The sequence below is a fragment of the Loxodonta africana genome, chromosome 10 (genome assembly GCF_030014295.1).
Source record: "Loxodonta africana isolate mLoxAfr1 chromosome 10, mLoxAfr1.hap2, whole genome shotgun sequence".
Taxonomy (NCBI): domain Eukaryota; kingdom Metazoa; phylum Chordata; class Mammalia; order Proboscidea; family Elephantidae; genus Loxodonta; species Loxodonta africana.
Window position 1 is genome coordinate 44,049,372 of NC_087351.1, and position 22,599 is coordinate 44,071,970.

Sequence of the window (22,599 nt, forward strand, 5' to 3'; positions counted from 1 at the left end):
ATACCAGAAGTGAGTTGTTTTAAAGAACAAATTTATTTTCTCACAGTTAGGAATCTCAAAGTCTGAATTCAGGGCACTGGCTTTTGGGGAAGGCTCTCTGTCATCTCTAGGGGAAGATCTCTTAAGTTTCTGTAAACTTGGCATTCCTTGATTCCATGCCTGTTTTCACCTGGCCTGTGTCCTTCCGTTTGTGCTTGCTTCTCTGCCTAACCTGCTCTTCTTAATTTCAACGGTGAGTAGGTTAAGATAACCTTCACTGATATGGCCTCATTAACATAACAAAGAAAACACTGTTACCAAATGGGATTACACCACAGGTATAAGAGCTAGGATTCTAATGCATATTCTTAGGATATGTATTTTGGGGTCACAATTCAGTCTATAATACTTTTTCCAGAAGCGTTACCTGAGCCCTCAGCCAGAGTTTAAATACCGGTCTTCTGGGTTCCTGGGCTTGATCTTGATCATTAAGATACTGTACATGTTGTTTCTTTTTCCTTCCCATCTCTATTTCTGTCTCTCTTTCTCTCTTTCTTAGGATGTTGTTTCTTCATCTCTCTCTAGTAGATTGCACTGGAATTTATTATTTAGATGGGTTGCTAATCCCTTTTCCTAATCTGTAAAATGACAATAAATAATAATGGTAGCTATAACAGAGCTGTTACGAAGATTAAAATTATGCATGCAGAGTATTAATTTACCTAATGTTATTGACTAGTAAACAGTCAGTAAATGGCAGCTTCTAAAGATTTCGGAATCCTTAGCATGATGTAAAGCAGGCCTCTAAATGTTTAGATGTGTAAATAATAGACTAGAGCCGTTCTAAATTCCTGAAATGTCCCCTAACTTAACTCTTCCTGTATAAATCCTTCTACCTTTTGAAACCTGGGTTTAAGTCTTAAAAAAAAAAGTCTTACATCTGATTATTTTGACACTTGATCACGTGCTGTTTTGTATTATGCTATTAACTAAATGATAAAAAAAATATATATATATATGTTTTTTCTTCATACTAGACCATATATTTCTTGAGAGCGGTAACTTTGCTTCCACTGATTTTTGTATCCTTTATAATACCTAGCATGATGTTATGCACATAGTAAGCATTCAGTTCATATACACACTGTTGAAAGTACATCTCACCTTGTGTCCAAATGAGTTCACATGGAGTGGGCTGTTTAATGCTTTTAATTTTATGATAAACTGTTGCCGTCAAGTCGATGCTGACTCATAGTGACACTATAGAACAGAGTAGAACTGCCATATAGAGTTGCCAGGGAGTGCCTGGTGGATTCCAGCTGCTGACCTTTTGGTTAGCAGCCATAGCACTTAACCACTATACCACCAGGGTTTCCAAGTATAAATTCTGCTTTTATTAAAATAGGATGCTTGAGCTTATAAAAACTTGTTAGTCTCAAGTCGATTCCAACTCATAGCGGCCCTGTAGGACAGAGTAGAACTGCCCTATAGGGTTTTCAAGGAGTGGCTGGTGGATTCAAACTGCTGACCTTTCAGTTAGCAGCTATGCTTTTAACCACTGCACCACCAGGGCTCCCTGCCTGAGCTTAGGCACATCTATAAATACAGTGAATTTGGTGACTCCTATAGGAATGAAAAATTTATAATGAAACTGGTAAATAAATTGATGGACTTTGTATTTATACATGGTAAAGCCTTTCTCTGGTTTTTGTTTATAGTTTTGTTTGGTCTGTCAGTGTTTTCTGAGCATCTACTATGTGCTAGGTATTGTGTCAATAATAAAAAAGAAAAAGTGGACAGATTCTAGACAGTATTTTGGAAGTAACACAAACACGGCTTCTGATACATTCACATGGAGCGTAAATAAAAAGGGAAAATCAGAGTTGGCTCGTAGACTTATGGTTTATGCAACTGGTTAGGTTTACTGAGATAAGGACTGCTAGAGGTGAAAGGCTTCAGACAAAGGGAATCTAGATATCTGTTCTGTGTATTTTATGTTATATTAAAAATATCTGTGTTGACCTATAATTAGAAAAGTCAAATAGGCTAAAAGTAAGATGTGTAAGTCTGATATTCAGAGGAAGAGTTATCAGCATGTAAAAGGATTTAAAGCTATGGGATTAGATAAATTCACATAAGGGCAGAATGCTGGTAAAGAAGAAAAGGGGGCCCAGAACTAAGTTTGGGTAGAAGAGGAGGAATTGTTGGCAGATGAGACTGAGAGAGAAATCCTTGGTAAGAAAAGGGGAAAACTGAGAGTAGTGAAATAGGAAATGAGAGCAAGTGTTTTAAGGAGGAAGTACGACTCAACGGCACTGGGTTTTTGGAGTCAAGAAAGAATGCTGATGAGAACTCAAGAGAAAAGTTTCCTTTGAATTTAATAGCATGGAAGTATCTGATCTAGACAAGCAGTTTAGTGGAATGGTAGGAAAAGCCAGATGGAAGTGGCTTAAAAAGAGTGAACGGGAAGTGAAAAGTAGAGACTGGGTGTAGATATCATGTCTGAGAAGTTTTGCAGTGAAGGAGATTGGAAAATAGTGGCAGTAACTCGAGGGCAATGTGGGTTTGCAATTTTTAATAGTCTGTGAAGGCCTCATTGAAAATGTAAAGGGAGTCATCAACACAAAGGTCCTAACACAGGAGCGTGCTGGCATGTTAAGATAGCAAGGAAGCCATGTGGCTGGAGCAGTGAAATAAATGATTAGGAAAATAGAGAGAAATAAGATCAGAATGTAAAGGAAGTGAACCCAAGGCACACATATTGTATAGGCCATTGTTTGTGGAGCCAGCGGCGTAGCTGCTCTGCTGAGAATGGTCTGTAGGTGATGGTGATGGAAGCAGGGGATTAATTAAGCAGTTGATGTAGTAATCCAGATGTAAAAAATGATAGCCTTATGGACCAGGGAGTTCGCCTTGAAGATGGCAGGAAGTAGTTAGACTCTGTATCTAATACATTTGCTTAATGGTTGGCAGTAGGATGTGAGGAAAAAAAAAAAAGAGGGGGTGAGGATGACCTCAGCATCTTTAGCCTGAGCAACTGAAAGGGTGAAATTGCCAACAACTGAGGTGGAGAAGGCTACTGGTAGAGCACATTTTAAGGGAAGCCTCAGGAGCTTGATTTTGGACATGGAAAGAAATGTCTCATAGACATTCAAGACGAGGTGTCAGGTAGGCTGTTTCACATGAGTCTACAGTTCAGAAGAAAGAGCTCAGCAGGAAGTATTTGAAATGAAATTACCAAGGGAGTGAGTACAGATGGAGAAAAGAAGACAATCAGAGACCGAGACCTGGGATACTCACAACTTTACAAGGTTGAAGAGAGGAGCGACCGCAAAGGAGACTAACAAGGGGAGAACCAGTGAAATAATAGACTTGGTGTCCTGAAAGTCCAGTGAAGACAGTTACTACTGAAGGTCAAGTAAGATGAGTAGTGAGAACCACTGCAAAACAATCCTTGGTGACCCTAATAAGGGCCGTTTTTGGTGGTACAATTGAGAGTAATAGACTAATTTGAGAGCATTTAGAGGGAATAGAAGGAGAGGAGTTGGAGACCGCTAATAGTATAGAGCAGCCCTGGTGGCGCAATGGTTAAGAGCTATGGTTGCCAACCAAAAGATGGGCAGTTCAAATCCACCAGCCACTTGGAAACTGTGTAGGGCGGTTCTACTCTGTCTTGTAGGGTCACTGAGTCAGAATTGACTGGATGGCAGTGGGGTTAATAATATAGATGACTTCTGCAATTTGTATGTAAAGGTGTTACGGAGCAGGAGCTGGGAGTAAGATTAAGACCATTTATTTAACGAGAGCAAAATAGCGTTTGTGTGTATGAGAGAGATAGCTGTGATGGAAAGGACACCTCTGATCATCTTTTCTGTTTTATTCTCATCTTTCCTGCTTCTAAAGAGGTTTTCATTTCTGTAATGGGTTTTTTCTTCAGTGTCCTTATATTTCCACTTCTGTTGTCTCTTGTTTGATCTTTTATTTCAAAAATCCCACCTTCTCTTTAAGTCCAAAGTTTTTTGTTTCTTAGATTGGTTCTTTGAAAGCTTAGTCAGTTGACTTTGATTGCTAAAGTGTTGTTCCTTTTGTTAGTTACAAATGAGGAATTGTTTGTTGTCTTGATGTTATTGCCTAGAGTATTTACTTGAGGATGTTGCTTAGATGACTGTGGTACTGCTTCTATTACTAAAGTGGGAGGAGCAGTTTCTCAAAAGAGCTATTTATATTCTTCCTGGTTCTGTTTGCTTACATGGATGAGAGTTTTGTTTTAATGTCTTTTTGAAACTTAATTGGTGACATTGTTTACATCATTTGTGAGTGGAACGTTTGTTTTACCACGGTCATAACTTTTGCAGGCAGTAGATTTATTTAAGTGACGAGAAACAAAACCTTGGGTATTTGCATTTAGGCAGAAATTAAATTATGTATGAATGTAGTAATCAGTCAAAAGTTAGAGTATCGTTAATCAGATTTTGTTTTCCCAATGGTACAATTATTTAATTGGGGATTCCATTTCTAACAAAAGAGTTCTCAAAAAAGCCGTATAAACAATACCTTACCTCATCTTTCCCTTGCATTTGTGAGAACCTTGATGGCATTGGTTTAATTTGTGAAATAGATTTTAAATTATATTAATCATTTAAAATTGATATAGTTTGTAGGTATAGATCAGCAACTTTTACCCAAGGGGTCAATACCAGAATTATGTGGAGAATTTTTCAAAATTTGCATGTTTTTTGAAAGAACTGCCTGAAGTAATTCTGATGTGTACCCTTGATTAAGAGCCATCACTATAGAAAAAAAGGAAAATTTTCATTTTTATTCATCATAAAAGCTAATGTTGTAAACGTCCTCAGCTGCTAACTGAAAGGTTGGAGGTTTGAGTTACTCAGAGGCACTTCAGAAGAAAGGCTTAATGATCTACTTCCGAAAGATCACAGCCTTTGAAAACCCTACGGAGCACAGCTCTACTCTGACACACGTGGAGTCACCATGAGTCAGTCAACAGCAACTGGTGGTAATATAAAACTTCTACGGAGGAATTTTTTTTTAATAGCAATGTCAGTTAATAGAAAAGTTAGTATGCTTTTTATCCTTTTTTTACTTATACCTGTGGATTATAACTTGACTCTAAGGGCAGTTCTGTGTCAGTAAGTTACCCCTTTAGAAGTTGCCCAAATTTTTTGCTATAAGCCATTTGACCTTTTAGTACCTTAGATTGCTAGCCGTGAATTTTGATGTAGCTGCAGAATTTCGTTAGCTTGCCCTTGTAACTTTGTGGACCTTGTAACTTTAGGGATATTCACTGGGTATAAGCCAGAGACTCTACTTTGTTCTGCTTCTTGCCTCATCCCCCAATTTTAGTTGAGTATTCAGGGCTTCCTGAAGATACTCAGGTTTAGACTTTACTTTTTTTGTCCTGAGAGTGAGGATGGAAGGATTACAAAGTCATCTTATGTTTAGGTTGGCTCCTAAAGGGTAGTTAAATGAGTAATTTTTTTATAAGGACCAGCACAGAGCTGGTTCCTATGAGGCAGAGGTTAAAGATGTCCCAAGTGTCCAACTTTTCCAAACTGCTGTACCACTCCATCATCTCTAACATCAACTACTCCTCCCCTCAGTACTCTACCTCCCGTCTTTGGGTTCTGTAATTTGCTGCAACGTCTCATAGAACTAATGAACTGTACTTAGGATTGTTTATTAGGGAAGTAACAGAGTATGCAACTTGGGGCCAGGAACGACTCAGAAGTAGCAGGAACAACTCAGAATACAGTTCTTGGTTGAGACAGCTTCTTGCCCTGTGCTGCTGGGCCCTGCTTAGGGTCTTCTTGGGCAAGTGTTCCAACTTCTAGCTCTGTGGATCGGCAAGCCCCACCATAGTAATCTTGCACTGGTCTGCTGCCACCTCATGCTGATGTTGCACTTGATGCTGCTGCACCACTGTCTCTCGTGGTCTTCCATGTTATACCTCCTCCCTCTCTTTCTACTTGTTTCCCTTTAACCCTCAATTTCCTTTAAATATCGTAAGTACGGTTCAGAACTGACCAGTCCCCTTGTTAGGGTTCCATACACCTTATCTACATGGTCGCATCCCTAAGAGGCTGCCAAGCACCTTACTTGCGTAGTTCCCCACCCCACCCCCCCACCCCTGTCACTGGCAGGAGTTACAAGACCATGGCAAGAAAGGCTGTATGAAAGCTATCCATCACACTGCTGTGATGTTAAAAGGGGGTTTCATCTTTTTCATCCCTATATTTTTTTCTCTCTCAAAAAAAGTTGTCTTTGCCTCAGTTTTCACCTTTTCTAATCAATTAAATAGGGCAGCTAGTAGTTGGCAGGCTAGAAAGTACCTTAGTGCTCCTGAGAAAGAAGAGAATTCAGTCACTGTGTACTTCTACCTCAGCCTGGAGGTTATGGCCTCTTTATTTCTACTTCCTTGTACAGTGTTCTTTTTTCGTGGTGGTGGTAGTGAAGGGATGATTTAAGAGAAGTAACCATTTGGTTGTTGGCTCTCGAGCCAGATCAACACTCTAGGGCCCTGTTATCAATATTCCAGACATCTAGTAATGTCGTATGTAATTTGTAGCCCTGGAAAGTGCTAGTATATAAGGACTTAGAAGATGAGTTTCATGAGTTCTGACAGTTTGCTAGGTGGAGCCACACGAAATTAAAATGAAGAAAAGAGTTAGTTAAGTATTCAAGGTATCTAGAGACTTGGAAGAGTACATTGAGGGATCCTTCCAAAGGAGAGACTCCTCCAGAAAGAATGGTAAACTAAGATGAGGACTGTTGCTTTAGGTTAGGTATCAAGGGCCCTGCCTGTGTCCCCTTCCCTGCCTACACACACATTTCTGATTGGAAATATTATGTTTTTGTCCTATTTGTAAGCCAGTAATGATACTTATGACATAATATAAATAGGTTTGTGATATACTTATGCCAGAGGAAATAAAAGTTTATAAATAAAATTAGAATGAAAAAGGAAACAGACTGTCAATAAAAGTACTCTAAAGTCCTCTTTGAATTTGTGAAAATGTTCTTAACCTTCTACTTCAGAGATTCTCGTCTGGGGTTGGGGCACACCATAGAATCATCTGTGGAAGGCTTGCTACATCCTACTCGAGAGACTGAATCAGAATCTCTTCAAGGGTTGGACTCCAGAGAAAAACTTCATAGATTTTTTAGATGTTTACTCTCTGGTTAAAAACATAGTTTCTCTCTAATGCGAGATTGACATTAAACTGAAAATTCTTACTTCATTTTGTTTTTTACTATTGGGAAAATGTTTTGTACGTTATGTATGAAAATTACCTTAGTACTTAAGAGAGAGTTGGTAGGTAGGAAGAAAATGGGGGAAAAAGTAAAGAGACAATGGAACTAAAAGTTCATGGAATTACGTAGCTTTATTTTATGATAAATGTTTTATTCTTAAGTTATGCATAAAAACCTCACTTGGACCTACCTCAAAGACCAAATAAAACTAACAGCTCACACATAAACTAAATTGTGTATCACTTACTCCTAGCATGTTCCTTGTGTTGGCCTTGAAAGTGATCTTTCTTGTCCAGTCTTACCTTCTGTTATTTCCTAAAGGGAACATTTTCTTCTAGTCAGCCGTTTCTTTTCTGCTTTTTTTTTTTCTTCTTCTTTTTTTGCTATTGCTTCTTCTAGCAGAATTTATTTAATGAATCCCATATCAATGGACGGTTACATTGGATATGATTTTTAAATATTTTTTTTTACCCAAAATGTGTATTTGCATTGCTGAATACTAATGTTATTCTGAAGGAAATTAATTTTAAGAGTTTAATTTGAATGTGTTTTCTCATAGCAGAAAAAGAAAACTAAGAACTTTAATCCACCAACACGTAGAAATTGGGAAAGTAATTACTTTGGGATGCCTCTCCAGGATCTGATTACAGCTGAGAAGCCCATACCACTATTTGTTGAAAAATGTGTGGAGTTTATTGAAGATACAGGTAGGATGGAAGTAACATTACAGAGATTCACATTGCTGCATTGCAGTTTCCCAAATGTTTCTGATTCATTATGAAAGAGATTTATAGTTGTCATTGTTAAGATTGATTGTGTTTAGTATTAACTTTACAAGTAACTAGCTGATAACTGAAAGAGGCTTTATTGTTGGCCAATACTGCTTTTGTTGAACTTCTGTTTGAACTTAGTAAATGACTAAGTTGAGTGCTAAAATGTTAAATTTACCTTATTCTGCAATCTAAAATAACTTGGCTGTTCATTTATACTACTGTTTAATCAAGAGGTAGTTATAGTTTGATAATGTGAAAGTTTTCAATGTATTTTAAGTCTAATACTATTTTTTTGTATTAGGCATTTTATACAGGGATTTTTTCTTTTAAAACTCAGTGATATTTACAGATGTCTGAAAGTTACCTTGTTCTGTTTGTGATGTTACTATTTTTCAACAGCACTAGCTTTATGTGATATATGTGGTTTGAGTTATATTTTTAAGGGATGTATAGATATCCTCACTATTTTAGAAACAAGCCTGCTCTTATGTTTACTTTGTGCAATGTAGTATGTGAAGATTGGGCCAGTCAGGTGGAGAATAGAGGCAGAAGGTTATCATGTTTATGAGTGTATTTAAAATGAACAATAGTTAACCTTGAAATCTTAGTAAATGAATGGACTACAAAATTTAATGGTTTGAAAACATGAGCTAGTTCAGTTTTGACTGTTCTTAATGATCTCCTTTTATATACAAGTTGTTTTTTTTGTTGTTGTTGTTAAGAGAAAGCTAGGATGCCCATATCCCATCTAAAAAATCATGATCATCATTACTTAGATATGTCCTTTACCCTCTAGTCTGATTAAGAGCCCTGGTGGCGTAGTGGTTTAAGAGCTTGGCTGCTAACCAAAAGATGGGCAGTTCGAATCCACCAGCTGCTTCTTGAACCCTATGGGGCAGTTCTACTCTGTCCTGTAAGGTCGCTGTGAGTGGGAATTTACTTGATGGCAACAGGTTAGTCTGATTTTATCAGCTAAGTTCTTCACATACTGGGTTGCCTGTCTGGTAAGAAATGCTGATTTTCAGACGTACTTTAGCACAGTTATAATACGGGGGTGGAATATAGAGAGATGTCTGTTACACACTAGTATTATAACTGAAATCGCATGTATCTGTCCCCTTGTAGTTGATAAGTGATAATTCATAGAGCCTACATTTTTATATGCCCTTAAAATCATTTTTTTCCAACAGATATTTGAAAAGTATGTATTAGGACAAATTCCTATCTATATTTCTGTCCATCTATTTTTATAAATAAATAAATAAAAATAAGGAGCCCTGTTGGTACAGTGGTTAAGAGCTACAGCTGCAGACCAAAAGGTTGGCAGTTGGAATCTAACCAGCTATTTCTTAGAAACCTATGCATCAGTTCTACTCTGTCCTTTGAGGTTGCTATGAGTCGGAATTGGCTCTACGGCAGTGGGTTTGTTTTGTTTTTCTGTATAACATAGTAGAAATGCTGATATTCTTACAGTATTAGCTTCCTGCTTTGGGTTTAAAGAATTCTTGTTTTCTCTTGTAATATAATTAGGCCTTAAGGATATGACTGAGCAGTTAGAAAATAATGTTCTTGAGTGAATTGAAAATAATAATAAATAACAGATTAGCTTTTTGTATGTTTATTTTTATAATAAAAAATTGCCACTTTTTGAATATACTAGTTGAGTGATTTAGAGGACAATGAATAAATTCCAAGTGTAAGATAAAATGAAATTCAGTCCAATTCTTAGTATACTTGAATTAGTTCAGGTCAATTGACAAATAATATATGTAAGTACTTTGGTAGATGTATAATGAGGTAGGGTTAAAGCAATTTTGTTATTTTAGTATATTATTTTTATTTTATTACTGATTGAGCAGTTTTAGCAGAAGCTGAGTTCCTTAAGAGTTCAGCTTAGACTTCTCAATGTGGACTGTAGCACAACTATCTTGTATTTAATATTCAGCATGTAAATGTAAATATATTGCAGATACCCATTATTTAAAAATTTTACGTTGCTGTTTATAGAGCCTTTGACATAATGATATAAATGATCAGTAGTTTTGTTATTGTTATAATCAGTCCCTTTGTTTAAAAGGCTAAATTTTAACAACCTTAAAGAAAGCGTTATGGTGATTTTTTTTTTTTTTAATATTGTGTTTCTGGTCAAAGCTTTCTCAATAAATTAGGTTCCCATTTGACAATTTATTTACAGACTTTTCAGTGACAAGCAGTTACATTTTTCACAAGGTGTCAACATTCTCTTTGTGTTCTGGTTGTTCCATTTCCGGTACTCTAGTTTCTCTGCCCTCTTATCGCCTCCTCTTCATTTTATAATAAATGTTGACCCTTTGGCCCCATATAGATGGTTTATTAGTAGCGCACCATACTTATGAGTAATATTTTGTGTGCCACTCTGTTTATTTCACTAAAAGGTATTCTCAGGATAGTTGTGGTTCAGGGTTTAAAAAGTATCTCAGATAATCTCAGAGAGTCCTCTGGTCTTAACTGGTGCAGTAAGTCTGGTCTTTCTTAAGAATGTGAGTTTTGGCCTACATTTTTCTCCCATTCTGTCTGGGGCCATCTATTGTGACCTTGGTCAGAATGGTCGATAGTGGTATCCAGGCACCATCTAGTTCTTCTGGTCTTGGGGTAGATGAGGCCATATGGCTTCTGTAGGTTATTAGCCCTGTAGACTTGTTGTTTTTTTTTTTTTGAGATTTTGGTTTCCTTTTTACTCTTTTGCTCCTGACTAGTAGAGACCAATAGTTATATCTTAGATGGCCACTCACGAACTTTTAAGAACCTAGATGCCACTCACTTCACTAGGCTGTAGAATATGAACTTCTTGAGCTATATATTATGCCAACTGACTGAATTGTCCCATGAGACTATGGTCTTAAGCCTTCAAAGCTAGAAAACCAGTCTTTCAAGGTGCTTGGTGGTGTCTAAGAAGTATCTGTAATTGTGTCTTCCGTGAATATGTACATCTGTACACACATACCTATCCTTACAGATACATGTAGATACTTGTATCTGTGCACACATATGTATACACCTATAGGGCAGTTCTACTCTGTCCTCCTGGGTCGCTATGAGTTGGAATCGACTCGACAGCACTGGGTTTGGCTTTTTTTGGGGGGGGATACCTGCTTGTATACCTGTATGCCTGTACACATACTCACATGATCATACACTCGTTTTTTGGTCATTGTTGGTGTTGTTGCTAAGTTATATATGTCAGATTTCTATAGTACAAGCATCCTTTTCTCTTGGGCACTTCTTAAACCGAAACCAAACCCATTGCCGTTGAGTCAATTCTGACTCATAGTGACCCTAAAGGACAGAGTAGAATTTACCCATAGGGTTTCCAAGTAGCGCCTAGAGGATTCAAACTGCCAACCTTTTGGTTAGCAGGTGTACCTCTTACCCGCTATGCTACCACGATTTCCAAGCACTTCTTAGTGACATCATTTACTTTGGTCAAGCTATGCTCACTACACCCACATTTGGTTTCACTTTTCCCATAAGTTATGGTAGTTTTTTAAAGTCAGCTTTATTGATAGAACTTACATATAATAAAATTCACGAATTTTAATTGTACTGTATGAGTTTTGATAAATCTATTGTCACGTAACCACCACTACAATCAAGAATAAAATATTTCCATCACCCTCAAAAAGTTCCACCTGGCTCTCCTTCACAGCTAATCAGATCCCCTCTGCTCACAGCCTCTGGCAGCCACTGATTTGCCTTCTGTCACTATAGTTTTGGCTTTGCTGTAATTTCATATAAAGGAGATTGTATGATACATAGTCTTTTTGTCTGTCTTCTTTCACTTGGAGTCCTGGTGACACAGTGGTTAAGTCCTATGCCTGCTAACCTAAAGGTCAGCAGTTCGAATCTACCAGCTACTTTGTGGGGCAGTTCTACTCTGTTCTATAGGGTTGTCATGAGTTTGAATTAACTCAGCAGCAGTGGGTTTGGGTTTTTTGCTTTGTTTTCACTTCGCATAATGCTTTTGAGATTTATTCATGTTATTGAATCAGTAGTTTATTAATTTTAATGCATATTATATTGTATTATATGGGAATACCATCATTTGTTTATCCATTCCCCTGCTAATGGACATTTGGATGGATACAGGTTTTCACTATTATGAATACAGTTACTATGAATATTTTTGCACAAGCCTTTGTGTGGACATATGTTTTCATATGCCTTGGGTAAATACCTAGGAGTGGGATTGCTGGATTATATAGTAAATGAATGTTTAAATTTATAATTCTAAACTGTTTTCCATTTTGCATTTTCACCAGCAGTGCGTGAGAGTTCTAGTTATTCCACATCTTTTCAAACACTTGGTATTGTCAGGCTTTTTAATTTTAGTTATTTTAGTAGGTGTGTAGTGGTATGTCATTAATTTGCATATCTTTAATAGCTAACGATGTTGAACATCTGTTCATAAGTTTATTGGCCATTGGTGTGTCGTTTGTGAAGTTGCTTAACCCAAGGTCAAAACTTTCCACTTTGTTTTCTTTTTTAGAAGTTTTATAGTTTTAGCTTTAATTTTTGGGTATACTATGAAGCAAGGATTGAATTTCAGTTTTTTTTATATGCCTATCCAGTTGTTTCTTTACCATTTGCCAAAAAGACTTCTTTTCCCATTATATTACCTTGGCATCTTTGTCAAAAATCAAATGACCACATGTGGATCTGTTTCTCCATAGTGTTGACTTCCACAGTAAATCTTGATATGAGTTAGTGTAAGTGCTCCAACTCTGTTCTTCTTTTTAAAAGTTGCTATGGCTATTCTAGGTGATTTGCATGTTGTATAGTTTGTCAGTTTCTTCAAAAAAACCTGGGATTTTGGCTGAGATTATGTTGAATCTATAGATTAATTTGGGGAGAAATGACATTTTAACAATGGTATATTGCTCTGTTTATTTAGACCTTTAATTTCTCTCAACAGTATTATGTAGTTTTCAGTGTACAGGTCTTGCGCATATTTTATATATGTTTATCCCTAAGTATGTTTCTGGATGCTATTGTAAATGCTGCTTTTTTTTTCCTTTTTTTTTTTTCCTTTTTCATTTCATTTTCCAGTTGAACATTGTTAGTATATAGCAAAACATTTGACTTTGTATCCTGCAACTTTTTGAAATTCACATATTCATTCAAGTATTTTTTTTTTAGTAAATTCTTTAGAATTTTGTACATAGGTGATCATGTCATCCATGAATAAAGTGGTTTTTTTTTTTCTTTTTTTCTAACCTGTTTGCCTTTTATTTCTTTTTCTTGCTTTATTGCAATGCTAGGACCTCAGTACAATATTCAGTAGACATGATGAAAAGCAAACATCTTTGCCTTGTTTCCAGTCTTAGGGAGAAAGCATCTAGTCGTATCATTAAATGTGATGCTAGCTGTTGGTTTTTTGTGGATGCTCTTTATCTGGTTGAGAAAGTACCCTTCTATTACTGCTTTGTTGAGAGTTTTTATCCAAGATAAGTGTTGGTTATGTCACGTGGTTTTTCGACATTTGTTGAGGTGATCATATGGTTCTTTTATAGTCTGTTTATGTGGTTGATTATATTCCTTGGTTTTCAGATGTTACGCTAATCTTACATTCCTGGAATAAACCCCACTTGGTTTTTTGGTTATAGTGTACGAATTACCCTTTTTATATATTGCTGGGTTCAATTTGCTAATATGTTAAGGATTTCTGCATCTGTACCCAAGGGATATTGGTCTGTATCCTTTCTTCAAACATCTTTAGTTTTGATACCAAGGTAAAGCTGAATTTGTTTTCTGGAAGAGTTTATATAGAATTGGTAATATTGGGGCCTGGAATTTTCTTTGTGAGGAAATGTTTAACTCTAAGTTAAATTCCTTTAATAGATGTAGAATTATTCAGATTTTTTACTTCTTCTTGAGTGAGCATTGGTTGTTTGTGTCTTTTGAGGAATTTATCCATTTCATCTTAGTTGACATAAGGTTATAAAAATCCTTATTATCCTCTTAACACATGTAGCATCTCTAGTAATGTGTGCTCTTTCTTTCCTGATACTACTAATGTGTATCTTCTTTCTGTCCCCCCACCCCAAGCAATCTGCTTAAGGATTTATCAATTTTATTGAACTTTACAAAGAGCCAGTTTTTGGTTTTATTGATTTTCCGCTTTTTTGTCTATTTGCTAATTTGAATTCTACTTTTTATTTCCTTCTTTCTGTTTTGTTTGGTTTCTTTATATTTTTTTAAAGTAGAAGTCTGCTTCCCCTCTCCCATCCCTTATTCTGTTGTTAAACATTTTAATTCTACAATGTATTTCAAACATAATAATATATTTTTCTGTTTGATAATTTGCTAGAACAACTTACTTAGGAAAGTGCTCTACTTAGGATTATAGTTTTATTATAGCAAAAAGGATACAAATGAACAGATGCATAAGGCAAGGTCTAGGAGGGTCCCAGTATGGAACTTTCACATCTCCAAAAAGGGAAGCGTGTCCCTCCCAAGCACAGATGTCTTTCATCAACCAGGAAGCTCATGGAAATAAAGTATCTAGAGCTTTTATATTGGGGTCTCGTTACATAGGCATCATTGAATGCATCATTGCCCACATGGTTGAACCCAATCACCAGCCTCCCTTCCCATGGGTTAGGCAGACATATCACACGGTGAGTCTTCTGGCCTGGCCAGCTCCTACAACAAGTGTCACTTCATTAGCATAACCTGTTAGGTAGATGTGGTCTGGAACCTTCATAGATAACAAAGATACTTCAATCACTGGGAAAATTCTAAGGTTTTAGAGGTTATCTCTTAGGAGTCAAGGCCAAAGACCAAATTCTTTGGGTAATTTGAATTGTAGGAGCCTTGGTGATGTAGTGGTTAAGCACTCAGCTGCTAACTGAAAGGTTGGTGTTCAAACCCACCAGCTGCTCCACAGGAGAAAGATGTGGTAGTCTGCTTCCATAAATATTTACAGCCTTGAAAACCCTCTGGGGCAATTCTGCTCTGTCCTATAGGGTTGCTATAAATCAAAATTGACTCTGTAGCAATGGGCTTATGGGTAAAGTTAATTGTAAACCCCACAAATTCCCTTGGGTATACACCCAGGAGTTGAATGGCAGGGTCATATGGTAACTTCTTCTTTAACCTTCCAAGGAATTCCCAGACTGGTTTTTTCTCAGGGATCACAGTTACTCAGTGTCTGAAAACTGCCTGTTATATTCATTGTCTGAAAATTGTTGTTTCGTATAATTTGTCCAGCTTGTAATGTTTATAGTGAGAGAGCAATTTCTGTAGCAATTAATCCTTCATAGTGGATTCAGATGTCCCTATAGCGTTTTTTTTTTTAATAGTGCTTTAAGTGCGTTTACAATTCAAGTCAGTTTCTCGCACAAAAACTCAGACACACATCATTATGTGACCCTAGTTGCTCACCCTATAATGTGACAGCACACTCCTTCTCTCCACCTTGTATTTCCTGTGTCCATCAGCCAGCTCCGGTCCCCCTCTGCCTTCTCATCTCGCCTCCAGACAGGAGCTGCCCACATAGTCTCGTGTCTACTTCAACACACTCCTCACCAGTATCGTTTTATGTTTTATAGTCCAGTCTAATCTTTGTCTGAAGAGTTTGCTTCAGGAATGGTTTTAGTTTTGGGATAACAGAGAATCCAGGGACCATGACTTCTGGGGCCCTCCAGTCTCAGTCAGACCATTAAGTCTGGTCTTTTTACTAGAATTTGAGATCTGCATACCACTTTTCTCCTGCTCTATCAGGGATTCTCTGTTGTGTTCCCCGTCAGGGCAGCCTTTGGTGGTCGCTGGGCACCATCTAGTTCTTCTGGTTTCAGGCTGATGGAGTTTCTGGCTTATGTGGCCCTTTCTGTTTCGTGGGTTCATATTTTCCTTGTGTCTTTGGTGTTTTTCATTGTCCTTTGCTCCAGGTGAATTGAGACCAACTGATGCGTCTTAGATGGCAGCTTGTTAGTTTTGGAGACCCCAGATGCCACTCACCAAAGTGGGTTGCAGAACGCTTTCTTAATACATTTTCTTATGCCAGTTGACCTAGATGCCCCCTGAAACCATGGTCCCCAGATCCCTGCCTCTACTACTCTGTCCCTCGAAGTGTTTGATTGTATTTCAGACAACTTCTTAGCTTTTGGTTTATTCCAGTAGTGCTAACTTCCTGTGTAATGTGTGCTCTCCTTCCCTTCACCTAAAATAATTCTTGTCTACTATCTGATTAGTGGATACCTCTCCCTTGCCCTCCCCACTCTAATAACCATCAAAGAATGTTTTCTTCTGTGTTTAAACCTTTTCTTGAGTTCTTAAATTTGTGGTCTCATACAATATTGTCCTTTTGCAACTGACTAATTTCACTCAGCATAATGCCTCCCAGATTCCTCCATGTTCTGAGATGTTTGACGGATTCATCATCATTTATCTTTGCATATTATTCCATTGCGTGAATATACTATAATCTGTTTATCCAGTTGATGGGCACCTTGACTGTTTCCATCTTTTTGCTATTGTAAACAGTGCTCCAGTGAACATGGGTGTGCTTATATCCATTCATGTGAGGGTTATTTCTCTAGGATATATTCTAAGCAGTGGGATTGCTGGGTCGTATGATAGGTCTATTTCTAGCTTTTTAAGGAAGGGCCAGATGGATTTCCAAAGTGATTGTACCATTTTACATTCCCACCAGCAGTGTATAAGTGTTCCAATCTCTCCACAGCCTCTCCAACATTTCTTGTTTTGTGTTTTTTGGATTAATGCCAGCCTTGCTGAGGTGAGATGGTATCCCCTTGTAGTTTTTATTTGCATTTCTCTAATGGCTAACAGTCGTGAGCATTTCCTCATGAATCTGTTAGCCGCCTGAATGTCTTCTTTGCTGAAGTACCTGTTCATATCCTTTGCCCATTTTTAACTGGTTTATTTGTCTTTTTGTTGTTGAGGTTTTGCATTATCTTACAGATTTTAGGGATTAGATGCTGATCAAATTTGTTGTAGCCAAAAATTTTTTCCCAGTCTGTAGGTAGTCTTTTTACTCTTTTGGTAAAGTCTTCGGATGAGCCTAAATGTTTGATTTTTAGGAGCTCTCAATTACCTAGTTTCTTTTCTGGTGTTTGTGCATTGTTAGTAATGTTTTGTATACTGTTTATGCCATGTATTAGGGCTCCTAGCATTGTCCCTATTTTTTCTTCCATGATCTTTATCATTTTAGATTTTATATTTAGGTCTTTGACCCATTTTGAGTTAGTTTTTGTGCATGGCTTGAGGTGTGGGTCTTGTTTCATTTTTTTGCAGATGGATGGTCAGTTATGCCAGCACTATGTCTTAAAGAGACTATCTTTTCCCTATTTAACAGACTTTGAGCCTTTGTCAAATATCAGCTGCTCATAGGTAGATAAATTTATGTGGGGATTCTCAATTCTGTTCCACTGGTCTGTGTATGTGTTCTTGTACCAGTACCAGGCTGTTCTGACTACTGCGGCAGTATAGTAGATTCTAAAATCAGGTAGTGTGAGGCCTTTGTTCTTCTTTTTCAGTAATGCTTTACTTATCCGGGTCCTCTCCATCTCATTAAAAAATGTAGTTGAAATTTGTATCAGGATTGCATTGCATCTGTAGATAGCTTTGGGTAGAATAGACATTTTCACAACGTTGAGTCTTCCTATCCATGAACAAGGTATGTTTTTCTACTTATGTGGGTCTCTTGGTTTCTTGCGTAGTGTCTTGTAGTGTTCTTTGTATAGGTCTTTTACATCTCTAGTTAGATTTATTCCTAAGTATGTTATCTTCTTGGGGGCTATTGTAAATGGCATTGATTTGGTGATTTCCTCTTTGACGTTCTTTGTTGGTGTAGGGGAATCCAGCTGATTTTTGTATGTTTATCTTGTATCCATATACCCTGCTGAACTCATCTCTTAGCTCCAAGAGTTTTCTTATGGATTCGTTAGGATTTTCTGTGTATAAGATCATATCATCTGCAAATAGGGATACTCGTACTTCTTCCCTACCAATTTAGATGCCCTTTTTTTAATTTTTTTTAGCTTAAATGCTCTCACTAGGGCCTCCAGCACAATGTTGAATAACAGTGGTGTTGAATGGGCATCCTTGTCTGGTAGCTGTTCTCAGAGGGAGTGCTTTCAGACTCTCTCCATTTAGGATGATATTGGCTGTTGACTTTGTATAAAGGCCCTTTATTATGTTGAGAAATTTCCCTTCTATTCCTATTTTGCTGAGAGTTTTTATCATGAATGGGTGTTAGACTTTGTCAAATACATTTTCTGCATCAATTGATAAGATCATGTGGTTCTATTCTTTTGCTTTATTTATGTGATGGATTACATTGATTGTTTTTCTAATGTTAAACCATCCCTGCATTGCTGTTGTTTTTCTTAAGTGCCATCTAGTCTTAGTTGGTTCCTACTCATAGATACTCTATATACCAGAGAACAAAACACTGCCCGGTCCTGTGCCATCCCCACAATCATTGTTATGCCTGAGCCCACTGTGTCAATCTATCTCTTTGAGGGTCTTCGTCTTTCCTCTGACCCTGTGCTTTACCAAGCATGATGTCCTTCCCCAGGGACTGACCCTCCTGTGTCCAAAGTATGTGAGACGAGGTCTCATCATTCTTGCTTCTAAGGAGCGTTCTGGTTGTACTTCTTCCAAGATAGGTTTGTTTGTTCTTTTGGCAGTCCATGGTATATTCAATATTCTTCACCAGCACCACAACTCAAAGGCGTCGGTTCTTCTTAGGTCTTCCTTATGCATTGTCCAGCTTTCACATGCATATGATGCAATTGAAAATACCATGGCTTGGGTCAGGTGCACCTTAGTCTTCAGGGTGACAGCTTTGCTTTTCAACGCTTTAAAGAGGTCCTTTGCAGCAGATTTGCCCAGTGCAATGTGTCTTTTGATTTCCTGACTGCTGCTTCCATGGGTGTTGATTGTGGGTTCACGTAAAATGAAATCCTTGACAACTTCAGTCTTTTTTCCGTTTATCATGATGTGGCTTATTGGTCCAGTTGTGAGGATTTCTGTTTTCTTTAGGTTGAGGTGTAATCCATACTGAAGGCTGTGGTCTTTGATCTTCATCAGTAAAGTGCCTCATGTACTCTTCACTTTCGGCAAGCAAGGTTGTGTCATCTGCATAACACAAGTTGTTAATGAGTCTTCTTCCAATCCTGATGCCCCATTCTTCTTCATATAATCAAGCTTCTTGGATTATTTGCTCAGCATACAGATTGAATAGGTGTGGTGAAGGGATACAACCCTGGTGCACACTTCTCCTGACTTTAAACCACTCAGTGTCCCCTCGTTCTGTCTAAACAACTGCCTCTTGATCAGTGCACAGTGAGCACAATTAAGTGTTCTGGAATTCCCATTCTTTGCGGTGTTATCCATGATTTGTTATGATCCACACAGCCGAATGCCTTTGCATAGTCGATAAAACACAGGTAAACATCCTCCTGGTATTCTCTGCTTTCAGCCAGGTTCCGTCTGACATCAGCAGTGATATCCCTGGTTCCACATCCTCTTCTGAAACTGGCCTGAATTTCTGGCGGTTCCTGTCGATACACTGCTGCAGCTGCTTTTGAATGATCTTTGGCAAGATTTCGCTTGCACGTGATATTGATGATATTGTTCGATAATTTCCGCGTTCTATTGGATCACGTTTCTTGGGAATAGGCCTAAATATCTCTTCCAGTCAGTTGGCCAGGTAGCTGTCTTCAAAATTTTTTGTCATACAGGACTAAGCACTTCCAGCACTGCATCCGTTTCTTGAAATATCTCAGTGGATATTCCGTCAATTCCTGGAGGCTTGTTTTTTGCCAGTGCCTTCATTGCAGCTTGGAATTCTTCTTCAGTACCATCGGTTCCTGATCATATGCTGCTTCTTGAAATGGTTGAACGTTGACTAATTCTTTTTGGTATAATGACTCTGTGTATTCCTTCCATCTTCTTTTGATGCTTTCAGAGTCATTTAATATTTTCCCCGCGACATCATTCCTCTTCAAGTTGTCATTCCCGGCATAGTAGACTATATGGATGTCCGATTCAAAATGGCCAGTCCCAGCCCATTTCAGCTCACAAATGCCTATGCCATGGATATTTATGCATTCCATTTCTTTTTTGATGATTTCTAATTTTCCTGGATTCATACTTCTTACATTCCAGGTTCCTATTATTAATGGATGTGTGCAGCTGTTTCTTCTCGAGTTGTGCCACATCAGCAAATGAAGGTCTCGAAAGCTTTACTCCATCCACGTCATTAAGGTTGAGTCTACTTTGAGGAGGCAGCTCTTCCCCAGTGGTCTTTTGAGTGCCTTCCAACCTGCAGGGGGCTCCTCTTCTGGCAGTATATCAGACAGTGTTCCACTGCTATTCATAAGGTTTTCACTGGCTAATTCTTTTCAGAAGAGACTGCCTGGTCCTTCTTCCTAGTGTGTCTTAGTCCGGAAGCTCAGCTGAAACCTGTCCTCCGTTGGTGACCCTGCTGGGGGCAGTTCTGCCTACCTGGTATGAATCCCACCTGGTCATGGTGAATTATTTTTTTGGTATGTTATTGAATTCTGTTGGCTGGACTTTTGTTGGGGATTTTTACATCTAAGTTCATGAGGGATCTTAGTGTGTCATTTTCTTTTTTTGTTATGTCTTTACCTGGTTTTGGTTATAGGGTTCTGCTGGCTGCATAGAATGAGTTCAGGAGAATTCCATCCTTTTCTATGCTCTGAAATACCTTTAGTAGTAGTGGTGTTAACTATTCTCTGCAAGTTTGGTAGAATTCTCCAGTGAAGCCGTCAGGGCCAGTACTTCTTTTTGTTGGGAGTTTTTTAATTACCTTTTCAATGCCTTCTTTTGTTATAGGTTTATTTAGTTCTCTCTGTTTGTGTTAGTTTTGGTAGGTAGTGTGTTTCTATAAACTTGTCCATTTCCTCTAGGTTTTCAGATTTGTTAGAGTACAATTTTTCATAGTGTTCTGTTATGATTCTTTTAATTTCAGTTGGATCTGTTGCAGTATCGTCCATCTCATTTCTTATTCGAGTTATTTGCCTCTTCTGTTTTTGTTTTGTCAGTTTTGCAAATGGTTTATTGATTTTGTTGATCTTTTCAAACAACCAGCTTTTGATAACTCTTTGAATTGTTTTCCTGTTCTCTATTTCATTTAACTTTGTGCTAACTTTTATTATTTGCTTTCTTCTGGTGCCCGAGAGCTTCTTTTGCTGCACTCTATTTGTTAGAGTTGTAGGGATAATTCTTTGATTTTGGCCCTTTCTTCTTTTTGTATATGTATATTTATTGGCTATAAATTGACCTCTGAGCACTGCTTTTGCTGTGTCCCAAGGGTTCTGGCAGGAAGTGTTTTCATTCTCATTTGATTCTGTGAATTTCTTTATTCCATCCTTAATTTCTTCTATAACCCAGTAGTTTTTGAGCAAGGTGTTGTTCAATTTCTGTGTGTTTGATTTCTTTCCTTGCTTATTCTGTTACTGATTTCCCCTTTTACGGCTTTATGGTCAGAAAAGATGCTTTGTAATATTTTGATGTGTTGGATTCTGTTAAGGCAATTCTAGAGAATATTCCGTGTGCCTTGGAAAAGAAAGTATACTTGGCTGCCATTGAGTGGAGTGTTCTGTATATGTCTATGAGGTCAGGTTATCATATTGTGACATTTAGATATTCCATGTCTTTATTGTGCTTCTTTCTAGATATTCTGTCCTTCACTGAAAGTGGTGTGTTGAAGTCGGCTACTATTATTGTGGAGCTGTCTGTCTCTTCAATGCCGTTAGAGTTTGTTTTATGTATTTTGGAGCCCTTTCGTTGGGTGCATAAATATTTATTGTGGTTATATCCTCCTGGTATATTGACCCTGTAATCATTATATAGTGCCTTTCCTTACCCTCTGTGGTGAATTTTACTTTAAAGCCTATTTTGTCAGAAATAATACTGCCACTCCTGCTCTTTTTGATTGTTGTTGGTTTGATATATTTTTTCCATCCTTTGAGCTTTAGTTTGTTTGTGTCTTTAAGTCTAAGGTATGTCTCTTATAGGCAGCATATAGACGGATCATGTTTTTTAATCCATTCTGCCACTCTGTCTCTTTATTGGTGCATTTAGTCCATTTACATTCAGTGTAATAAAAAAAAAAATTTTTTTTATTATGAGTTTCGTGCTGTCATTTTAATGTCTTTTTTGTGTGTTGTTGACAGTTCCTTTTTTCTGCTTCATTTTCTGTGTTGTTGTTTTTTCATTGTTGTTGATTTTGTGTTTGCTGAGTCTTTGTTTCTCTTGTTTTATTTTGATGTGTAGGTTTGTTAGTTTCCTTTGTAGTGACCTTAGTATTTACCCCTATTTTTCTAAGTTTAATCCAAACTTTTATCTCTGTATATCTCCCTTACTTCCTCTCCATGTGAAAGCTGTATGACATTTTTAGTCCTTTTTTGATTTAATGTTGTCAGCTTTTACATAATGATATCTGTATCGCTGTTTTGTGTTCTTGGAGTAATGCTAGCCTTGTTGAGGTGAGATGGTATCTCATTGTAGTTTGAATTTGCATTTATCCTTTTGGATGCTATTA

General features: G+C 37.6%; 1 protein-coding gene across 4 annotated transcripts in view; it reads left to right on the forward strand.

Moving 5' to 3' along the window:
• The window catches only part of ARHGAP5 (Rho GTPase activating protein 5), a 66,587-nt gene that overhangs the window by 31,390 nt on the left and 12,598 nt on the right, over positions 1-22,599 (forward strand). For 3 of the 4 annotated variants that reach the window (XM_010588577.3, XM_003408746.4, XM_064292383.1), the window contains exon 3: positions 7,811-7,958. In XM_010588577.3, coding sequence (XP_010586879.1) covers positions 7,811-7,958 — 148 coding nt within the window. The remainder of the gene's footprint in view (positions 1-7,810; positions 7,959-22,599) is intronic. The other variant, XM_023546101.2, reaches the window with a different exon arrangement.